Source organism: Passer montanus, unplaced genomic scaffold, assembly GCF_014805655.1.
Source record: "Passer montanus isolate IOZ18808 unplaced genomic scaffold, ASM1480565v1 scaffold18, whole genome shotgun sequence".
NCBI lineage: Eukaryota > Metazoa > Chordata > Aves > Passeriformes > Passeridae > Passer > Passer montanus.
The window spans coordinates 10836995-10859109 of record NW_024365381.1 but is presented as its reverse complement, the minus strand read 5'-3'; the positions used below and the strand labels follow the sequence as shown (position 1 = coordinate 10859109).

The window sequence follows — 22115 nt, the reverse complement described above, 5'->3', positions numbered from 1 at the left end:
AGTTGAAAGAGCCTTTATTTCAGGATCCCTGATCTAAAAACATTATCAGGGCCAAAAGCTGTAGTCAAAACTCTGTTGTCATCAAATTTATTGAGAAACAATTTGCTTGGTGCGTATTTGGAGGTTACAAATTACAAACACACACTGTTTCATCACCACAGAGTCTAGAAGGTGTTCTTTGGGGAGTTACAGAGATATATGACAGAAAATGAAAAACAGATTATTCAACTGAAATTTCAGGGATAAATGAAAGAACGATAATGTAATTGTACAGCTAAGAACTGGACACTTGATACTATTACTTTTATTAAAAACCATATAGGGTGGTGATGGGTGAACCCCTGAACTCCTCTAACATCTCATTCGTAAGCCTTTAGGTGTGCTCAGAACTATATTCCTTCTTTTTCCTCTTGATTTAAAGTGCTAGTAATTGTATTTGAAAAGTTCAATAAAAAACTATTAAGTGAACATTTATATCAATATTATGTCCCTCTGTATGATATAAGCTACAAGAGCTGGGGAGACGAAAAATAATTTTCTGTCTTGACAGGCGTCAGAAACTTCTACGTCCTGGAAAATCCTTGTATCGAGTGTTGTTGGATTCAGTCACATTAAGTGACGAGAATGTCAAATTCCAAATCATTCATGAGGAGAATAAGGTGAGATACCACAAAGCATAAGGGTGCTTACAGAAAGAGCAGTGAATATTGTCAACACAACTAATAATATTTGCAGGTTTTGAGATTCTTCAGTGATAGATGTTAGAGATAATGCAAACAATCAGCCTAAATATGTCCTTACTACTCAGCATTTAACTTTTTAAAAAAATTGTCTTTGCAAAAAAAGAGAGTTCTGAATAGAACACTTTTTTTTCTGAAAAATATTTTTAATTCAGAGTTTTTTCTACTATTTCAAAATAATAAGTTCTTTTTCTGTAATGATAGATATCAGATGCTTGAAGATGAAGAGTTCACTTAAAAGGCGTTGCTTCTTCAAAGGGATGAAGTAGAGTTATCTGGTGTAAATTCATATGGATGAATTTACACCAGCATTGTTCTCAACAATGCTAAAGAACAATAAATCAGAAAGCAGGCATGTTTCATTTTTTTTCAGACATTACGTGTTTGGTGATGCTGTGTTAAAAATAAGTATTTTTTATCTTTACGAGTTTATCTGTTTGTTTGCTCACAGGTTCTTCTACAAGTAGAAATTTATGAAATAGAAGGCAATATTTTCAGGCTTAAAATTGATGAAGCATCTCCTCTCAGAGCAAGATACAAAGTTCCTGATGTTATTGTAAAGGAACCTACCACCCAGAAGTAAGTGATGGGTGATGTAAGTGATGATGATTTAGCACTTCAATATCTTATACGGCTTCTTCCTTTATATTACAGTACAGTTTCCCTCTACAGTATAAAGTTCCTACACAAAGAGAAAACAAAAATGCATGTGGTTTATTTACTTTCAAAAAATTATGTTAAATACTTAAGAAAGTATTTAAAAATAATGAAAGTTTTATCATACACATAAGAAACCTGAGCCTGTTTGACCCAATCAGAAAATAACCTGCTTGTTACAATGCAAACCTTTTACCTAAGGCATTACCTGTTAATGTGAAAGGAATACAAGCTCTAGATAATTTTCATGGCAGTTCTGTAGCCACTTTTTGCACTATGCAGTAAACTCTGAGCACAGCATGTATTTCTGGCCTTCTTTGGCTCAACATTAGCCTTGAGGTTTGTGTAATGTATGCAGATATTCTTAGGCTATCTTTTGTATCTATTGTTATTTAGTTACAGGAGATTTCATGTGCTGCTGATTGATACAAAGCTGTTGTTGCTTTTCATTTGTCAGACTGTTCATATCCCACAAGGAGGCAGGTATTTTGGTACTGTCAAGTGTTAATGAGGAATACAAACTTCGAATCACAGCAAACCCCTTCCAAGTTGAGCTGCAGTCCAAGGGTGAAACTGTTATGAGTGTGAATTCCAATGGTTTGTTGTATTTTGAGCACCTACAACCACCTCCCACTGACAGGTACAGCATTTGTCTGTCACATCATTGTATATACTGGTTGTGCTGTAGCTGAAAATGAACTATAGAATTGCAATTTCTGAATTATGCACTGAAACATGCCTTCTCTTTTACTTCATAAGTACAGTAAATACAAGGGGAAGTTTTAACAAACAAATTCTAGATCAATTATCTGCAGATTGCTTTGATCCCTTGCAGCAGCCGTGTGCAAAATGCTAACCTCAATTAATGGCCAATTCTGAAAACACTAAAATATCCTGGTACCCCTTGCCTTTCTTGGGAATGAGTGATGGTAGTATAATGAGGTTATTAGTTTCATTTTTTTTCTTACTAAATTTACTCTTTAAGTAAGTGTTGCTCACTAGAAATCAAGTTTTGTTCAACTTGCCATGTGCCATCTAGTTGCAAGAAGTCGTAGGTTAATCATGCTACAAAGTGCTGGAAGGATGAGAAACCTCAGTGCAGGATATGTCATGATTAGAAAATGGGCATAGCGAGCGTCTCTCTTGTGGAGTATCATTTGAAATATTGAAATCAACAGAGAGCCCTTAGCAGAGTGATAAAGAAGTGACGATCTTCTGGGCAGGTAAAATGGTGATGCAGATAGAAATAAACATGAAAGGCCAAGAAGTCAACCTAACTCAAGTATTGAGTGAAGGTTATTTTAAGGCATTGAATATTAAAATGATTTCCAAGTTTGCACCAAAAGTCTTACATAATGTTTAAAACCATGCATGGGGCTATTGTAAGCTTCTGTTTGAAATCCTTGCTTATGTTAACAATAAACTGATTATTTCTATGTATTTGTTTCCATTAGAAAACCTACAGCACAAAATGAGGAGGCAGCAAGTGATTCCTCTAAGGTAACCCATACTTACTGCAATTCCAGCAGGAATATTTTATATAAAAATTAAATTACATGTTCATTTTGCCCTATAGTTTGTTTACAAATACAGTCCAACTACATTCAAAAAGGACCTGGTATAACATTTTGAGATATTTTACAAATTCATAGTTGAAGGAAGGTTTATGTGTTTTACTACATAGTAGAAGGCATCAGTCAGGTAGATTTAGCACAAAAACGTTTTTCTATAGCCTTTTTATTACTAATTTATTTCTCTTCTATTCTCTTATTTGATCTGGAGTAGATGTGTAAAAGGGAGCTTTGTGGTGGTATTTGTCATTTTCAAATTCCCTGTTCATGGCAAAGAGAGTTTCCAAAGCACAAGACCTTTTTTATAACAGTCAAAAAATATGTCTCCACATACATTCAGAAATAAGAAATAAAATTCTCTCTTAAAATAGACCAGGTCCTGGCAGTACATAGAGGCACATAGCAGTTTTCCCAGGAGGCTGAGCTATGTCTGGGATATAATTTTAGCCCCCTGCAGAGCAGATGGCTGCTTACTCCGCTATCCTGTTATAAATGGCAGGAGCTGTGCTGCCTTCAGCATACTTATGTTTGAGCTCTGATTTCTGCCAGGGAAAGCACACAGCTGCAAGAGGCCACGTCCACTTATTGTGGGATGAATGTAGAAAAGCAAACTAGGGAAGGCACAGCAAGAAGTGTGAATTCTCCAACAATGAATTACAGGACACAAGAAGGTTAAAAGTATCAGTTACACACATCCCAGAGTGTCTGAAGAGCTTTTTCTGTTGTCTGACCTTTACTATTTGGGGGAGTGAGTTGGTTTCTGTTGGTATGTTTTTTCTCTGTTTGGTTCTACCCATGCATTTTATAAATTTATTCATCAAGGAGAAACACTTTTTTTACAATGCAAACAATCACTCACTGGAACAAGCTCCCCAGGAATGTGGCATAGTCCCATCATGGGAGGTTTTCAAGATTTGTTTGGACAGGCTGCTAGATAATCTCATCAATGCTCCCTTTACCATTAAGGGGTGGAGCAGCTGATCTTTCGAGGTCCCTTTCAAACTGGGCTATTCTATTATTCTGTGATTATATCCAAGACCTCAGATATTACTTTTATGCTGTAGGAGATTGCATGTGTACAACATATGCATGTGTACAACATCTGTTCTTCAGTGTAAATTCCTGGAGCTGAATCTGATTTGTGTTTTTGATTTATTTATATTAGCCATATGTGGCAAAAAAAAAGCAGTATAAATCTCATGTGAATATATGTATTTTTCTTAAAACTACATGATGTGCACAGTTTCATTTGCTAGGCTTAGCTATTTCTATTTGTACAGGAAAAACAAGAGGATCTAGGTCTCTGGCAAGAGAAATTTGGCAGTTTCTTGGACATCAAAGCTCATGGTAAGTCTCAGTCTATTTCTGAAAACAGCTTTACTGTTTTGTATATACCCATGTTCATTCATATTTCTGTCTGCTTTCTGTTTAGCTGCTTAATATTTATCAACATCCTGCTTGCTCCTACTTTTCGGTTGCCTTAACTTTGTTTTAATCAGAAATCAGTGATGGGTAACAATTTGACAAAAACACAGCAAATATCCATTTGATCTCTGTTTAAGAGGGAATACATTGAATGTGACCCATTTAATCAACTCACTGTATGCCATTTCTGACACAGCATTAACATTATCTGCATTGTCTGACTTCACATGTATATAAATATATGATGATCTGCTGTCCATCCCGTTATATTCTATACTAATTAAGTTGGTTAACTTTGTCCATTACCATTATCATGCAGACTTCTATAGCAACCAGCACTACCTAGCAGCTGCAGTAGGAAGAGGGAAGTCTGAATTCTTTTGGTGGCAGAAATTTCCTCAGTTCACAGTCAAGACACAGAGGGCAGGAAGCTGTTGCCCTTGTTGTTCATGCTATTTCTCATGTTTTAGGCCAGCATCATGTTTTTGTGTTTTCTGTGTCAGAGGAATAAAGTCCATATGGTCAGATTCTGATCCTGAAGCTGCTGCTTGTCAGTCTGCAGGATCTCTGGTTGCCTGCCAAAAGTTGCTCTGGATTCACTAGTGTGACAGGATGATATCACTGGTAGGGACTCTTGTGCATGCTACTCCCCTGGCTGAGGCTGAAGAGAAGACCAGTGGGAAACAAACAATTCGGATCCTGAAGTGCTGCAAAATTTGGCTTTTAGGTACTGGGATAGAAACAGGAGATAATTTTAAGTGGTTTCACTACGAATGAAGTCACCCATGATTACATGGATTTGGGTTTTTTTCTGTTAAAGTGATTACTTTTGTCTTGTTAAGAAGTTCAAAATCAAAATAAATACAATAAAATCTGTTTCAAACATAGAACAAAAGTAATAATGAAAGTGAAGTTGAAAGGAAGCATGAAAGACTTAATTATTGAAACATTAAAACCTGTTTTCTTTTGGTTTATCCAATTAGGTTACTCTGCTTTATTCCTTTCAGATAAGCCTAAGAACTCTGCATTCTCATAATTTAATATTATTTCCACAGGTCCTACTTCTGTAGGCATGGACTTCTCTTTACATGGATATGACCATGTTTATGGAATACCACAACATACAGAAACACTTCTTCTCAAAAACACCAGGTAAAGGTGTCAAGGCATCAGATTGCTAGTGAATGCAGTGTTCTTTTTGTTTGTTTTGTAAGAGAGAGCTATAACATTGTATTAATAATTTAATGCAGACAGGAGATCGAGATATGTGTATAATGTAGTGTATATTTTAGTTAGTTGAATTGTAACCCCTATCCATATGAAGTAAGGCGTTCTGCTTTCCCTAGTGTGCAATTTCATGAATGACCCTTTCTGTTCTCTCCCAATTTCCCATGCAGTTTTTTTCTGACTTCCAGGATTGGTCATGTTTCAGCAGAACTCATAAAAGAGCAATTCTATGGGAGGATGGGAGAGTTCAGAAATAATATTTTAGGATTTAAAGCAAATGCACAGTAGTCTCACTGGCAGCAAAAATCTTGTTTGCTTCAGATAGTGAGAACCAAAGCAAAGAAGCAGTAATCTAGACAGTCCCTATTTCAGCTCTGGATGCTAAACAAAAGATCAGAACACAGAGCACTCACTGAGTATTCACCAGGTTTAGTGAGACAGCAATAGAGTTAAAACTAGCCTAGTGCAAGATGCTTACGTGTAACAAACACATCTGTTTGTTTGTTTGTTCTAGTGATGGTGATGCCTACCGGCTTTATAATTTGGATATTTTCGGCCACAAGATACATGACAAAATAGGTATTTATGGTTCAGTACCCCTTCTCTTAGCACACAAGCCTAACAGAACTTCAGGAATCTTCTGGCTGAACTCTTCAGAAACACTGGTGGATATTAGTACAAAAGCAGTAGCTGAGGTGAGAGTTATTCACTTTCCTCAGAATTAAATTACAAAAGAAAACACTTCAGGACAAGGCCAATGGGAATTTAAACTATTGGAGATTCATCTTTTGCTCACTAATGAAGAATTGTCACTCTCTTCCTCCTGTCCTCCATATTGCTAAATTTGTTGCATTAAACTAAAAGAACAAAGAGATCACTCTTTTCAAGAGCCAAGTTATAGATCTTGTATCTTAACAGGTCTACAGGAGGAGACAGAGAGAAAATACCTAGAAAAAATCTACACAGATGGATGTAGAAGGCAGAAAAATGGTGGACAAAAATCTTGATATTCTCTTGGATTTGAGAAATTTTTATGAGTGTTTAAATTCTTAGAATTGCCACAGATTTCTGCTTAGCAGGCTTATTCTGTTGTGGAATGTAATTGACCTTGAAGAAACATAAAATGTTCAGGAAAGGAACTCACTCTTGAAACACGAACATATGAATTCTGTTAAAATTGAAACAATGACAAGCAAATCTTGCTTTTCCAGCACTGCATTATGTGGTTAATTTTTTTTTTTTTAAGTTATGATATAGATATTACTCAAAGATCCTACAGAAAATTCACAGTCCTTAATTATAGAAATGCTTTAATATTTTGCCACTCATTACCCATTTTTTCTCATTACCTATTACTCTACTTTGTGTAAGTGGTATGCAAGGTAAAGAATTTGTGAAGGATATATAAGAAACATTCAGTGTGTATTCCTAATACCTGCCAGGTATGTGTTAATGAATTTTGTGTGTTTCCCTCTTTGCTCCTTCATTGAAGTTTGATAGAGAGAGATATTCAGGTTTACCTTGTTTTCCTTCTAAGCACACTCCATCCAGATCTGCTGCAGAGACTGCTAAGCAGAGAGCAGTGCCTCTCACTGATGTTCGGTGGATGTCAGAAAGTGGGATCATTGATGTTTTCCTGCTGATGGGACCCACTGCATTTGATATCTTCAAGCAGTTTGCACAACTGACAGGTACTAAGTCACATAACTAGAGTCAGAATGGCACACCTACCCAGGAGATTGTCTGAGGAGCATGCTGTACCCAAGGGTGGGTCAGTATTTACCTAGCCCATTGTGTGCAGGAGGCCAGTTATTCCCAAACTGCAGTGTGTAGATCAAAGGCTCGTGCTTTGTGAAGGCAGGCCTCTGTCCTTGTTTTCCCTAGCATTCACAGCTGGTCAAACTTGCCTCCAATTGAGAAGCCAGCATAATCACTGCTGTCTGAAACTGCACCTTTAGATGAAGAGGTGAAACACAGGGGGCTAGAACTGACAGTCACTATCAAGATGTGCCACCTTATCTGAATTTATTGGGAGTTTTGTCTTCATTCATATATTCTTTCTAGGTACTCAAGCCTTGCCCCCACTTTTTGCTCTGGGCTACCATCAGTGCAGGTGGAATTATGAGGATGAACAAGATGTCAAGGCAGTGGATGCTGGCTTTGATGCACATAACATTCCTTATGATGTCATATGGCTGGATATAGAGCACACAGATGGCAAGAGGTATTTTACTTGGGACAAAAAGAAATTCCAGAACCCCAGAAAGATGCAAGAACATCTCAGGAAGAAAAAACGCAAGGTAAATAATATTGCGGGAAGAAAGAAATTATTTCTCTGTACTTCATGTACTGGAAACAGGTGAACTACAACAGAATAAATTAGACTGTGTTGCTATCTGGTGATGCTTCCAGCCTGCAAGTTATCTTGTTTAATTCAGTTCCTCATACCATTTTATTATTTAGTAGTTTGTTCTGTATCCTGACAATCCAGCTAAATTTGACCGGTGTGAAACTACATCTTACAGAAGCAGCTCAGTGCTCTCATTGATGAACACAGCAGAAAATCTTTCTTCTTAACATGAGCTTTCACCACTGATAGTTCCTGTGGTTCTTTCAGCTTTTCTTTGTGTTTCTGTATTTCTGTTTTTACAGCTAAAATATTTTCCTTGGAATTATTGAGTTGTAGAATTGCTTAATGCTTGATCTTTGCCAAAAGTCAATGAACAGGGGATTGTTGAAACAGCATGCAAGTTTTATAATCTCTCAATTGGAGCTATAGTACTTTCTCAGCTCTGCAGTAAAACAGCAGAATGTAACTGCAAAACACAATACCTGTTGCTGTAGTATGATACACACACTAAAATGAATTTAACTGTCTTAAGGCATATCATTTTAAGCAGGCACATGAACACAGAAGTCAGATATTTTCCCATTCACAGAATACAGCAGTGAATTAAACAGAATGTTTTTAGGTGTTGGGATACTTGCTTTTATCTGAAACAATGGCTTTTGTCATTTATTTTAGGAGGGTGAGTTCATGCACTCCTTGTAAATTCAGGTCCTGTACATATGTCTAACACAGTATATAAAAAACCTGGTATCTGCTTTTAAAACTAGAGGCACAGCTCTCTTCTTTACCTGAAATGAAGTCATTCTTTGCCTTTTATCAAAAGTGAGCTCTTGCTGTTTTATTAAGCACAGCTGATGTTAATTATGTGGTTTACTTTTCTTATTTTCTGGCAGCTTGTGGTCATCGTAGATCCTCATATTAAGGTTGATCCCTCGTATACCTTGTATGCACAGGCAAAAGAAAAGGGATATTTTGTGAAAGACAGAAATGGCCAAGATTTTGAGGGCATTTGTTGGCCAGGTAAAAAACACTGTGTCTTTATATTTTAAGCTGCTGATTTTTAAAATTTTGCAGAATGGTTTAATTGGGATGCATGGAAGCAGAATTGAATTCTTATATTCCTATCAAATTCCTTGCATTTGTTGTAAATATTAATAATTATAATAAATATTAAAATTAATATTATTTATAATAATGAGGGAGGGATGGTATCATCATGTCCTGATTGCCTCAGCTGTATAGATTGCCTCTGTTATATATACTGGATCTTTGGCTAGTCCCAGTGCCTAGAACTAAAAGAGTTGGATTTATTGATGAGAAAACCATTCTTCTTCCCAGTTTGTCTTGGACACAGAAATGAAGTCTGGTCCATTGCAGTGAGCACAGCTTATGTAGGCTGGGTGAAAATTAGTGAACCATGATCCAGAAGACTTTGATTCAAGAGTAACACAGGGATTTGACATTTTATGTTTCATGAGAAGATCTCATTGCAGGGAGGCAAAGGAGGTTGTCTCCCATCTTTACAGATAGGAAGCCCGCAGTCCTGGCAAAGGAATGGTTATGGGAAAAATGAAGAACATATTACAAGCATGGTAGGATGTAGTTCTTCAGCTTCTCAATGACACTTTTCTGTTTGAGCTCAGAATACTGGTGATGTTGTCTTTCCCTGACTACTTGTTCACATGTGAATATATTTGAAACTGGTAGCAGACATCCTTAAATGGTGCTGAACTTCAGATCTCCTGAATCTAAGTGTGTTGACCTTCACAAAATGGCAAGGGATGTACTGAATTCCAAGTCAGCCTGGAACTTGGTCTTGAGCTTTAATTTCAGAAAAAATAGCAACTACATTATTGCTGCCTATGGAAACCATTGTAGCTTTAGGCCATTGTGTATAGGTGCAAAGACAATGTTCATAAAATTATAATTGGGAGATAAATTGAGATAAATAATTGGGATCTCCAACATCCACAGGTTCCTCTTGTTACCTGGATTTCACCAATCCTGAAGTGCGAAAATGGTATGCAGATCAATTTGCCTTCAAAACATACAAGGTTTGTATTTATTTGCTCTGTTCTATATATCCCAGAAAGCCTGAAAAGAGAGATGAGAGAAGATACTGTCTAAGCAAGTTGTTGGCTTTGGTAGCTCTATTATTGTGTGTAGGAAAATACCTTGATAAGCTGAAGTACCACAGAAGGATTTTCTCCATGGACTTATCTACAGTGAGCCAGTTGGAGCCCATATCCCACCAGTGAACATGCATTCTTAGTTGCAGCAATATAAGGGACAAACTGCAGGCATTTTAAGAATGCATAATCTAAAACAGCTGCTGCTATTTCAGCCTTTACTACCATGATAGCACACAAGGAGTGATGTGGGAGTACATTCTCACAGCTTAGTCAGTTCCTCCTGGCCTTCCTGCCTAGTGCTGAAAGTGTCTGGGTGACCATTGCTGCACACCTCCAGTTCCCCTCATCCTTCTTCAAAGTTCTGGTTTGCAGTACAGTTGTTGAAATCACTTCCCTAGTAGGCATACATAGTAAATATCTCCCATGCTGCTTTTTCTCTCCAGCTTTCATCTCTGGCCTTCTCTGGTTTTTCCTTATGGCTGTTTTATACTTCTCTTTTCCCTGCCTCTTTCCCTCACCAGAAAGCAGGGATAGCGAGTGCTTACTGAGTTTTGTGAGAATTGCAAAGATCAAGTGGGCTTGCAGGCTGCTGCCCTAACTAGAAGGGCCTCTAAGAGGTATAACATGAATCACTGAGGGCTTTCAAGTGACCTGGGAAGTGTAATTACCAAGTCTTGCTTTTGTGCTGCTGTTTCTACTCATACCCCAGACTGGTCTGACACCCTCTTGAGACAGACACTCAAAATCACACGACTGACTCTGTCATGACCTAATTGAAGCCCTGTGTCACAGGCATCCACTAATATCCTCTTTGTATGGAATGATATGAATGAGCCTTCGGTCTTCAAGGGGGCAGAACTAACAATGCAGAAAGATGCTGTGCACTACAACAACTGGGAGCATCGGGAAGTACACAACCTCTACGGATTCTACCAGGTGGAGTATCTGGAGACACAAAGAGCAATTATTATCATGGAGTATGTGTGATGTGGTACTTCACACAGTAGAGGGTATTCTATAACCTTCATCAAGGCCTGAAACTGCTGGATATTGCAGTATTTGAAATAAACTGTAATCGGTCACAAGAAAATGTGACATCATTTGTGCCTTACATTACTGTGGTAATGTAAATTATGTTTGCTGTGACTATTGAATCTTTTTGTTTACATATATTCTAGTAAGAACATGTTATTTAATAATAGGAATTATTTCTGGGTACAGAATTGTCTTAGTTTTTCTCCCTTAGAAGGGCTAAAAAGACAGTGTAGAAAGTACCCTAATTAAAGAGTTTGTCTTCCTAACTTTTCTATTAATGATTTTCAGCAAATGGCAACTGCAGAAGGACTCATCAGACGTTCTTCAGGAAAAGAGAGACCATTTGTCCTCACAAGGTCTTTCTTTGCTGGATCACAGAAGTATGGTTAGTAAGGACTAGCTGGATGCTTTCCTTACTACTTTATTCTATTAAGTTTGATGGATAGTAGTCTAGAGAGGACAGAAACTGTCTTAGAAATACTGATGTGATAAGCTCATAAGAGTGCAAGTGATTAAAAAAATCAAGAGAGCCTGGCAAGGTGTGTATGAGTCAAAGGTAGAACAGCTATCTGTGTCCTGTGATAAATCAATACCTGTTTTTATCGTCTATTTCATGAGCACAAATGTATAAAGAAAAAAAAAAGGTGCAATGTACAGGAATTCCGAAGTAGTTTATGATTATTATTGTCTCCTTTCCTTAACTGCAAGCATAAACTGAGATATACATTCAGTTTTCCTACATAATCCTGAAATTGGGTATTTCCAGGGGCAGTGTGGACTGGAGACAACACGGCAGAGTGGAGTTACTTGAAAATATCCATTCCAATGCTTCTTACCATCAATATGGCAGGGATTTCCTTCTGTGGAGGTAATGTGTTTCTCACTGTGCATAAATGGTGCCACTAAGCTTGTATTCAAAAGGTAAACTTCAACACAGACGGTGGAAAGCTCAACAGCCCTCTGCATTTCCAGGTGGTTTTACAGATTAGACTGGTTTCAGAAGCCTGAAACCTGGCTCTCACCATCATGTCTCCACTAACTTTTGTGCAGTGTTTCTGTCCCATCTGGAGCAGCAGTCCTCAGGTAGTGTTTTGTTTACAGCATCGCCAACAGTGCTCTGTCCCTGGGAAAATCACTCACTTAGCCTTCAAAACCTCTCTTGATTTTTTTTTTCAAAGCATAATTTGTTGCACCAGTTTTTTACTCTTATTCAGACAAGCAGCTGCCTAACAGCAGAACAGTGAACAAACTGTGAAATGCATGGATTTATACACTTGGAATGTTTGTTAGAGGAGAGCGTCACATTTTCCAGAGCAATCTCCAAAACTGTGTATTTTTATTTGTCTGCGCAATATCTAGCTGATGTGGGAGGGTTTATTGGAGATCCAGAGCCAGAGTTACTTGTTCGCTGGTATCAGGCGGGAGCCTACCAGCCCTTCTTCAGAGGTCACTCTAACATGGAGAGCAAACGGCGCGAACCGTGGCTCTTTGGGGAGAAGAACACCCAGATCATCAGGAGAGCCATTAGAGAGCGCTACGTCCTCCTGCCCTACTTATACACTCTGTTCTATCGGGCACACACGGCAGCTGAACCCGTCATGAGGTAAGAGCATGAGCCAGGAGGCCTCGAGGGTATCTGCAGGAGCTTACTTGGAGAAGGGAGGTTAAATTACCACCTCTTAGCTTTGTAGTTACTTATGTGACTATTAAAAGGGAGAAAAACCATACGAAATTCTGATAGTGAATTCTCTTTTCATGCACTCTGCGAGCTTTGTTAGGGCTCTCAGAGTTTTTTTCCCAAGTGACACCTGGAACACACTAATTCAATAAACACATTGAAGTCTTTGAACTTTCTGGAGTAGTCTGTGCTTCAAACTTTTCATCATGATAAAAACCATCACATAGTAGTCCAACCAGTACATAAAACAGTGCTTAATGGACTATGAACTTGTTGACCTAGCAATGTAAATGCCATTTTGCCTCTCATAAAAATATGTTACTACTTAACTGTTACTGTTATAAAATCTTACTTCATATTAGTTTTATCATTTTTTCTGCAGTACTGCTCATAATGTTTCTCTTAATAGAGAATTTAATAATCTAGAACAGAAATGGAATTGTAAAATAAATTATTTGTTCTGTTGCTCTCTAACCTCTTAAAAATGTACCTCTATGGAACTGAATGGAGCATTTCTTTCGGGAAGAGATTAATGTCATTAGTGTCACTGGTATAGATTATAATCTGTGTGTTTTCAGTTGCTCTAGAACTCTTCTTTTGCTCACATTTACCTTTATATTTTGTTATGCAGATACATCTCATAAGTTTTAAAAACATACAGGTCTTTTTGACAAGGGTTGAGTGGTTTGAGTTTTGAAGATAATTTGCATTACAGACATAGTAGTGTGAGTGTCTGTCTGCACGTATGTAGGTGTAAATGCACCTGTTTTATGCACTGACAGAGACAGTGGGTTTCTGTCTTTCTTGAAATGAAGCTTTTGTTGGCATGTGAACTGCCCACAGTATTGAATCACATTTCCATTGTGCTAAGTTTGCTGCAGTAGCTACAGAATTAGAGAGGAAGTGTATTTTTCTCACTGAGACAAGCAGAATGGAAAGTGTGTTTCATTAGCAAGCACATGAGCAGCTGGACTGCAGTGAACCAGTGGATGCCTGTGAGTGAGCAGGTGAGCCAGGCTTTTGTGTAAAGAAACCCAGATCCTGTCTCTTAACAAGCTACTGTTGTCATAATCTCTCAAACTTTAAATATACAACTCATGTTCCATAACCAGATGGTTATTACTCTACCCTTCTTTGAGAAAGAATGAAAATGAGCTTCTGGTGCAAGTTTTTCAGGTGTGGCCAGGACAAGACTTTCTATAAAAGCATCAGGGAGCTGTTGAGAGCAGGAAGGACTGTGCTGCAGGGACTAGCCCATCAGGGGCCAGCGTTGCTGGTAGACTGGGACACAAAGGCTCATTCATCTCTCCTTTGCTAGAAGGAAGGCAGATGTAGTGCAAGGTTGTAAGGAAGAAGGCAGGAGGGAAGAAATCAATGCCACAGATGTAAAGACAGGTATACTGTCTTAACCCATGCTGTACTGGGGACTCTCAGCAGGGGCCAAGGGGCACTTTGAGTCACTGACAAAAAAGAGAACCTTGCCCTATCTTCAGTTCTTGATAACTGTACCTTGTAAAGAGAGGGAGAAAATGGAGCCTGAAAATGTCAGAAAGACTTGAACAGGTTGATTGGAGAGGAAAAATGTAACTGAATTCTATAATCTTTCTTTTCTACAGGGCTCTCTGGATAGAGTTTCCAGAGAAAATTGAAACTTTTGATGTGGAAAATGAGTACATGCTGGGTAAGCAGGTGTCTTATTCCCTGCAATTTGAGTTAAATATTTTTGAGGTGTTGCATGACAAAAAGAAAATATAAAAACACTGCCCAAGACTTTAAAAAATTATAATTCAATATAGAACTTGAGACCTCTTTAAGGGACCTACTTTTAACAGCCCTTTGAAAATAGAGGACATAGGAGATGCAAAAACTCAGTTGTATCTCACTAGTCACTTTGAAAAACCATGATTGGTTTTGACCTGAAACACCAGGTTCAGTGGAGCAGCTAAGATCACAGTCTGCTTCAAAAATGGCAGTAGTAAGCAACTACCACCCAAACATGATTGCTTTTTACTGTGGTATGGCTGGCTGCTGAAGTCAGTCAGCCATCAGCCCACTACACAAGCCTTTTTCTTCAGTAGAAAGTGAACCTCAGCGTATGACATGCCCAAGCAAGCTCCTGAAATGGCTGTGGGAGGTTGACAACCCCAGAGCACACAGGTTCTGCTCTGGGGAGATGAAGCCTTGAGGACCATAGCAGTGTTTATGTTTTTCTGCAGGAAATGCTTTGTTGGTGCATCCAGTCACAGAGAAAGAGGCCAAGACAGTGCCAGTTCTGTTTCCAGGGTCAGAGGAGGTAAGGATGTATATGAATTGCTCCACTATTCAGCTCAAAGAAATATTATATGCAGAAACCTTCCAGCTCCCCATCTCATAACTGCTGAGCACTACTGCTGTGGCAAGTCTTGGCTGGCCATGCTGTCCCACTCTGAGCCTTCCTTCCATCTTGATTCCTAGCTTGCTTGGCTCACAGTTAGTTTGCTTTCTTGCTTTTTCCATGAGCTGCTGCACAAATTTCAAGTCACCTACAGTTTAAATCTCCCTTCAAAGCTTGCTCATCAATCACCATGAAAGAGCTTCCCCACACTGTCAATTTCCTTTTTACATGTATTTCTCTTTGGGTTAAACTTCTCATTTTATGTAGAAAAAAAGAAGAAAGGTCAAAAGGAAATCAGAGGGAAACTGTGGGGAGGGAAATTTTAACAAGACAAGCTTTGGTAGCCTGGGACATGTATAGCAAAGACTGACTCACACAGAGAGCAGTTCCTCTCTGAAGTAAAGGTATTTATCCACAGGATGGCAAAGTGGTTCACACCTACAGAGAGCATTTGGCTACAGCAGCAGTGAAGTGAAGGAAGGGAAATTATTTGGGGAAAATAGTTGCTAAGGGAAAGCCTGAGACTAGAGAGTAAGCAGCAAAAGGGAGTGTGTGAGACCATGCAGAGCCTTGTGACTCCACTAATGCACTTGAGAACAGTTAGAATTCTTCTCAGTTTAAGGAGAAAAACAGACTAGGCTCTCCAGACAACTTAAGGAAAATGCTTTTATCAGGATCTCTGTGGCAATTGAGTGCTTGGCACACTTATAGTTAAACCTGCTGCCAAGTGTGGTGCATGGGAAATTCATATTCAGCTCTCTTTTGTTACCTTTTATTAGCAACTTTGTTGTTAATTTTCACTTCAATATAAATATTCTTTTTCAAGAATTATATTTTAAAAAAAAAAGATTTTAAAGTGTTTCATTGTTGTGCACTTCCAGATGCTTTAAGACATACAAGACATTATACAAACTGTAGAAAAGGTCAGATTATTTTTGTGCTTCAGAAATTACAATTTATTCTTTTCATCCAGAAGATAATTTAATTTAAAAAGTAAATGCTTTTTCTTGCCTGTCAAATAGGTTGTTAGGAATACTGACAAGTTAAGGAGACTAACTGCATCTACAGAGGGAACAGATTTTGGCGTGTGCCATGCTCATTCTCATTTCGTTTTTTCTAGATTTGGTATGATTTCAGAAAATTTCAGCGAATGGAAGATGCAGGCACAGTGAAGATCCCAGTAACACTGGAGGATGTATGTTTTTGTTTTAAAGTGCTACTTTCATGGAGCAGAGAAAAAACCCCAAGCTTTTGTTTGGTTTTGTCAATATTCAGAATCAGAAAAGTTACAGTTCAATTTCCTCTAGAAATGTAATCTAAAATAGCTTTTGTATAAACCTCCCATCTCCTCTGTTGTTAGATTAAACCCTACTGTGCCCTGTGCCCTAAAGTGAGGTGATATAAGGGCTACTTTTCCAAGCAAAATTGTTTTGCTTATATACATACAGAAGTTTAATATTATGACAGTTGTTAGTTGAATGATTTTCTTTATATATTTGTGGTAAAAGTTCTTTTCTAAGTTGAGCAAACATCTGTTATCTCTGATCCTGGTTAAAATTCCATTATTCGAGTACAGGAGCCTTGCTGCCCTGGCTTTGTGTTTTTGCAGATTCCTGTATTCCAGCGGGGGGGCACTGTGATACCTCTGAAGACCTCAGCTGGAAAATCCACTGAATGGATGATAGATATTTGTTATGAACTCCACGTGGCCTTAGATGCAGAGGTACTCTGGGATAGCATTCCCTTTTTACAAAGATGTCTTCTACTCCATCTGACCTTTTAGGCCCTTGCTGCCTGTTTGATCAGCACAATGGCATCTACATTTGAGTGCCCAGTGGCTCTTCTCCACTTGTGCTGTTTGAGGAGACTCAAACCTCTCCCCAACTGTCCCCTCTAAGCATGACTGTCTGAGCACAGCAGAGCCAGAATATTTTTCTGATTTTTTTCAGCCCTTGTCTATTCCCTTTAGAGGGATGAGCAGAGAATGTACAGGCCACAAAATTCCTTTTGGACACAGAGAGGGAACTTCCTACAACTGTCTTCGCTAATAAATAGATGACACATGGCACCTGCATCAATTTATAAAACCAGGATGTCCAGCACTCTCAGAGCTGGATTGCTTGAGCCTTCCAGGGATACAAGCTGCTAAAGAAAAATAAACACACACCTTCAATATGAAGCATAGCATACAGTGAGACAGTTTCATTATTCAACACTAGAAGCTGCTGTTAATTTATGCTCTATCTGGTGTGTTTCACAGGCCTGTGCCATAGGCGAGCTCTACCTAGATGATGGGCATTCATTTCAATATCTCCACAAGAAGCAGTTCCTGTATCGGAAATTCACTTTCCACAAGAACATTCTCTCCTCCAGGTAACAGCAATTAGGGACAAAAGCCACCAACACACTGTCACTGGAAATGCCTGTTCTAGTTCAGATGTAGCAATATTAGTCTCATCTATTGCTTAGTGAAGTCCGAGAGTGTGCACAATCTGTCATAAATCTGCAGTGGTGAACGGTGTTTTACATAAGTCTGAAGGCAGTAACACGTGAAATACTGAGCTGTCTCATATTGTTTCGGTCTAGTCAAACTCAGGATTCTGCAGATTTGATGCAGATGTAAAGCAGTCATTAGAAAGAGTACAACCTATCTGAGAGACAAAACAGATAAATCAGGAGATTTGCAAGCATGCAACACATGGAGTGTTTATATTTTTTAAGATTTGTTTTCTAACATAATCTTTGCTGAGAGGGTGGTCAGTCACTGGACCATGCTCCCCAGGGAAGTGGTCAAGGCATCAAGCCTTTCCTAGTTCAAAGCACATCTGGAGGATGATCTGAGCCACATGATTTAGGTTTAGATAGTCCTGCAAGGAGCAGAGAGTTGGCTTGATTCTTATGTGTCACTTCCAACCTGAGATATTCAGTGCTTCTGTCTGGGAACTAAAACCACACCATTGCAGTCTCCAAAGTAATCAACAATTTCACCATATATATTAGCATGAAGAAAAACACTGAAGGGAGGCACAAGGGGATACCACCTGCAAAGGCTCAGTGACAAAATCTAAAAGCCAAAGAGATGCCAAATATGTCACTATAACACTTTTACTATTGAGGTATATTGCACAGGGGGCTGTGTAGTGCATAAATGGTGATTCTGCAGGCATTTTTCAGTCCTTCAAGCTTCAAAAATATGCAGGAGTTGATCCTAAAGCTGTAAAATTTAACACAGAGCAAAACAAGTTTAGCTTGTATAATGTGGTTAAAAATATACTTCAATTCTCTTTATCTGGAATATGAAATCTAAAAAGCTTAAAAATTCAGGAGGGGAAAGAAAAATGTTGCTAAATTGCTAGCAAATCAAGAAGTTGGAAAAAAGTAATTTTGAGATTAATAACATCCTGTTCATTAAAAAAGAGGTACATTTGATTTGAGGTTTTTTTAGAGCTTTTTAATAAAAATTGAATTAGTTACAAAATGAAACATAATTTTGTCTCTGATTGAAATATCTTACTTGAAAAAATGTTAAAATTAGCTTTACATTTACATTTACGAGTTTTAACTACTGTTTTCTGAAAATCCAAAACTTTTCTGGTTCTCAAAGCTGTGCTGTTTGCCATAAAATAGCTTCTCAAACTCTTTTTCTTCTGACTGTGAAATCTGATATGCAGTGAAAAAATCAGCTGACAATGGGAAAAAGTTTTGCTTGTTTTTAAGAGAAAGGTAAACAGAGGAAAGGAAACTAGTATAGGGAGCTTTCAGGATGAGAATGAAGTAATAATATTTGTGTGATACTGAACTTATACTGATGAAAAGAAATTGATGTATATGAAATTATTTTCTTCTTTCAGCTGTGTAGATGAAAGTGGACAATACCACACTACATGTGTAGTTGCACGGGTGATAATTCTGGGATTTGGAAAGCAACCCACTTTTGTGACAGCCAGTGCCAAGGGTAATGAATAGACTTCTATTTTACTACAATTTTTTAAAATTCTGTTCTGCTGCCATTCACTAGAGGTATCAAACTGACAGGTCTGCAAAGGAAGTGTTACAACACAGGAAGCCTCTTTGTTTAGCTTTCTTTGCTACTTTTTTATATCAAGGACAGAATTTAGTGAAAGGAACCAGCAGCTATTCACCACTAATACTACATGCAGAACTGGAGAATACTGACTTTGAAAGATGATAAATACATTAGTAAATGTAGTTTGGAATGAAGACATTCAGACAACATTGTCCTGCACAGAGCATGAGCAGGGATGGCACTTCAAATGAAAGCCTGTTTGCTCAGGTCTGTCAACTTGCCTAGTGGAACAGGTTTCCTGTTCCTATCAACTAGACAGGAACAGGAAACCTGCAGACAAACCCTTACTCTTCTGTTTCCATGCTCATCCAAAAGCTCTGGAGTTCCTGACTATATGGAGATCACTAGAAGTTGCAAGGTGTCCCATAAGGATAGGCAGTAGCATCTACAGAAAGGGCTCACAATTTCTGTTTGCTTTCCAAGCATGTCCCTTCACTTTGAGAGTTATGGGAGAATGGACTTTCTGCCTCCACCTGTCAGGGGTGCTTGGAAGAACACCTGTGCAGAAACCAGGATGATTTTTTTTCAGAAAAAATCTTCAGTAGTTCCATATTTTGATGTAACATAGACCATAGTTTGAAAGATCAGAAAAAAAGAAATAGTTACTTTCTTATTCCACTGCATTCTTATATATGTGCTGGGAAGATTTGACTTCTTTTTGTTTTTTAATCAATCCTGTTCATCAGTGTCAGGGACAGTCAGAACTAAAAACTGTAGAGAGTCACATGTAGCTGTGTTTCAGAAGAATTCTTCTTTAATTACATAGAAAACTCTCTTGTCCTGTTCAGATGGGAAAAAAAAAGAAGTGGTTTTCACATATGATACGAAGACCTCTGTACTGACACTGGGAAACTTAGCCCTGAGTGTTGATGCTGACTGGGAGATCTGTATCAGCTGAAAGAAGACACAGCTTCTTCAGAGAAACTGTCCATTGAGAGGCTGAGGAGAAATAAACTGGGAGGACTTCAGATGTTCACTTGAATCCAATTATACCTGCAAACACATTTTCCACCAACATATCCAAACTAACATTTCTTACAATTTTTCTTTTAAAGCACTGATTTGGACTTAGATAACTTTTCTGTTCAGCAAAAATAATAGCACTAGAATTGTATCTTTGGGGAAATAAGCTAAATACTGTTTGCATTAGGCTTGCTTCAGTTAGGCATTAAGCTTCAGTTCTGCCTTCACTTGCAATAAAAAATTATGAGTTCATGGGGTGAGATTGTGGCTTATTGGCGTAGGCCTTAATGTAAGTATTTGAAAATCAAACTATTCAGAGGCTGGAGCACTTAAGGAGATCTGGGCCAGTACAACAAGCATCATCAGCAGGTATGACAGACAAAGAGGTTATCACCAGAGTTCTGCCTGACAGCTGTCTTCTGAAAACAAACACAGAAGGAGCCATCCAGTGTGATCACAGACACTTCTGCTTTCCCATCTTTATGGCGATGCAAAATTAGCTGATCTGCACGGAAAGCAAACAGCAGGCTGGCCAAACAGCTCAGGCACTGGATGTGAGGGTTGGGTAGCTTGTGCCAGTCATTTGTGCAATAGTAGGAGACAGAAATGTGGTGGTGCAGAAGGCTCCCTAACAGCCAGCTTTTAAACTTGGATTTCAAAAAGGCACAGGTCCTCCACTGGTGTAAGGACTCACACAAAAACGTTTTCCATGTTACTGCTCCCCTCCATCTGCAAGTACTACTTTAAAAAAAAGTTTTCTGTTAGGAGAGAACTGGCATTGATGATTGAACATCATTGATTAAAGCTAGCCCAGTGAAGGAGCTATGCTTTTCCACATCCTCCAAGTCCTGCCAAGTTTTGGCTTCCTTTAGGAAAAGTTTTAGTCATGTCACTTTTTAGTATCCGGCTGAGATTTGAGCTAGGCATTTATGAAGTCGAATTTAATTTTAATGGGATTAATTCTGCAGTCAGGCGTCCCACTTTCTGTTACAATTCAGCCTAATCTTCCCTTGCCTTCTTTTCCCACTATCTCTGCAAACAGAACTGATGTTTTGATGCTTGCTTTGCTTGCAAAACAGAGACATCTTGAGTCCCACATACATTGCATCCTGCCTGTTCCCTCAGGCTTTTCCATCTTAGGCATCTCTTCTCACAGGCTGCCATTGCTCCACAGGGTTTATTTACCCTTTCCATTTACTGAACTTGTCAGCTATATTATTTTGAAACCAGTTCTGCTTTGAGACAAACCTGAACATGCCATCAACTGGGTTTCTGGTTTTTCTGGATTTCTAGTTCATTTAATTCCTTTTAGTAAGATAAGGAAGCATTTGCTGAAAACATCAGTAAATTAACTTGTAGGGAACAGAGAAGGATGGTCACCATTTTTGCCAGCTAAAGGTAACATAACATTACTAATCCCCCTGTCATTCCCACCTGCTGCTGTTTGTCCTCTGCAAGGCAGATTTCTGGGAGCAGCAAGCATGAGAGCAAACTGTGAGTGCTCTGGACTACTGAAGTGTAATTTGTTCCCCACCAGACCCTTAGCTTCCTTCTTTTCTATTCTGCAGAGCTATTTGTGAGCACCTTCCAGGAAACAGTGTGAGCCTCCAATCCAGGAACTGGCAGCATAAATGCTGTTGTGCTTAATGCAAATGTGTTAATCCAGGTAGAACAACAGCAAACAGATATTTTGCATCTGTGAAAAGAGACAGACCCTATTTTTCTATTACTTCTAAGCTTTGATCGATGATTTCTTACTATGTTTAAGCATAGCAGTGCTTCTGACAAGATATAGTTATTGTCTTGGGTAATTTAATAAAATATTTTAATTGCTATTTCTCAAATTGGAAAGTGAAATAAAGTAATAATGAACAAA

General features: G+C 38.4%; 1 protein-coding gene across 1 annotated transcript in view; it reads left to right on the top strand.

Moving 5' to 3' along the window:
- Positions 1-22115, top strand: part of GANC (glucosidase alpha, neutral C) — a 24187-nt gene extending 2072 nt beyond the window's left edge. The window contains exons 3-24 of the mRNA XM_039704732.1: positions 551-659; positions 1192-1319; positions 1855-2037; positions 2852-2897; positions 4249-4315; positions 5449-5545; positions 6135-6315; positions 7158-7311; positions 7685-7920; positions 8864-8990; positions 9945-10024; positions 10895-11038; positions 11426-11522; positions 11904-12005; positions 12497-12740; positions 14432-14496; positions 15032-15108; positions 16310-16384; positions 16799-16912; positions 17450-17562; positions 19041-19144; positions 20065-22115. Of these exons, the coding sequence (XP_039560666.1) occupies positions 551-659; positions 1192-1319; positions 1855-2037; positions 2852-2897; positions 4249-4315; positions 5449-5545; positions 6135-6315; positions 7158-7311; positions 7685-7920; positions 8864-8990; positions 9945-10024; positions 10895-11038; positions 11426-11522; positions 11904-12005; positions 12497-12740; positions 14432-14496; positions 15032-15108; positions 16310-16384; positions 16799-16912; positions 17450-17562; positions 19041-19144; positions 20065-20174 (2653 nt within the window). The 3' untranslated portion in view covers positions 20175-22115. The remainder of the gene's footprint in view (positions 1-550; positions 660-1191; positions 1320-1854; positions 2038-2851; positions 2898-4248; positions 4316-5448; positions 5546-6134; positions 6316-7157; positions 7312-7684; positions 7921-8863; positions 8991-9944; positions 10025-10894; positions 11039-11425; positions 11523-11903; positions 12006-12496; positions 12741-14431; positions 14497-15031; positions 15109-16309; positions 16385-16798; positions 16913-17449; positions 17563-19040; positions 19145-20064) is intronic.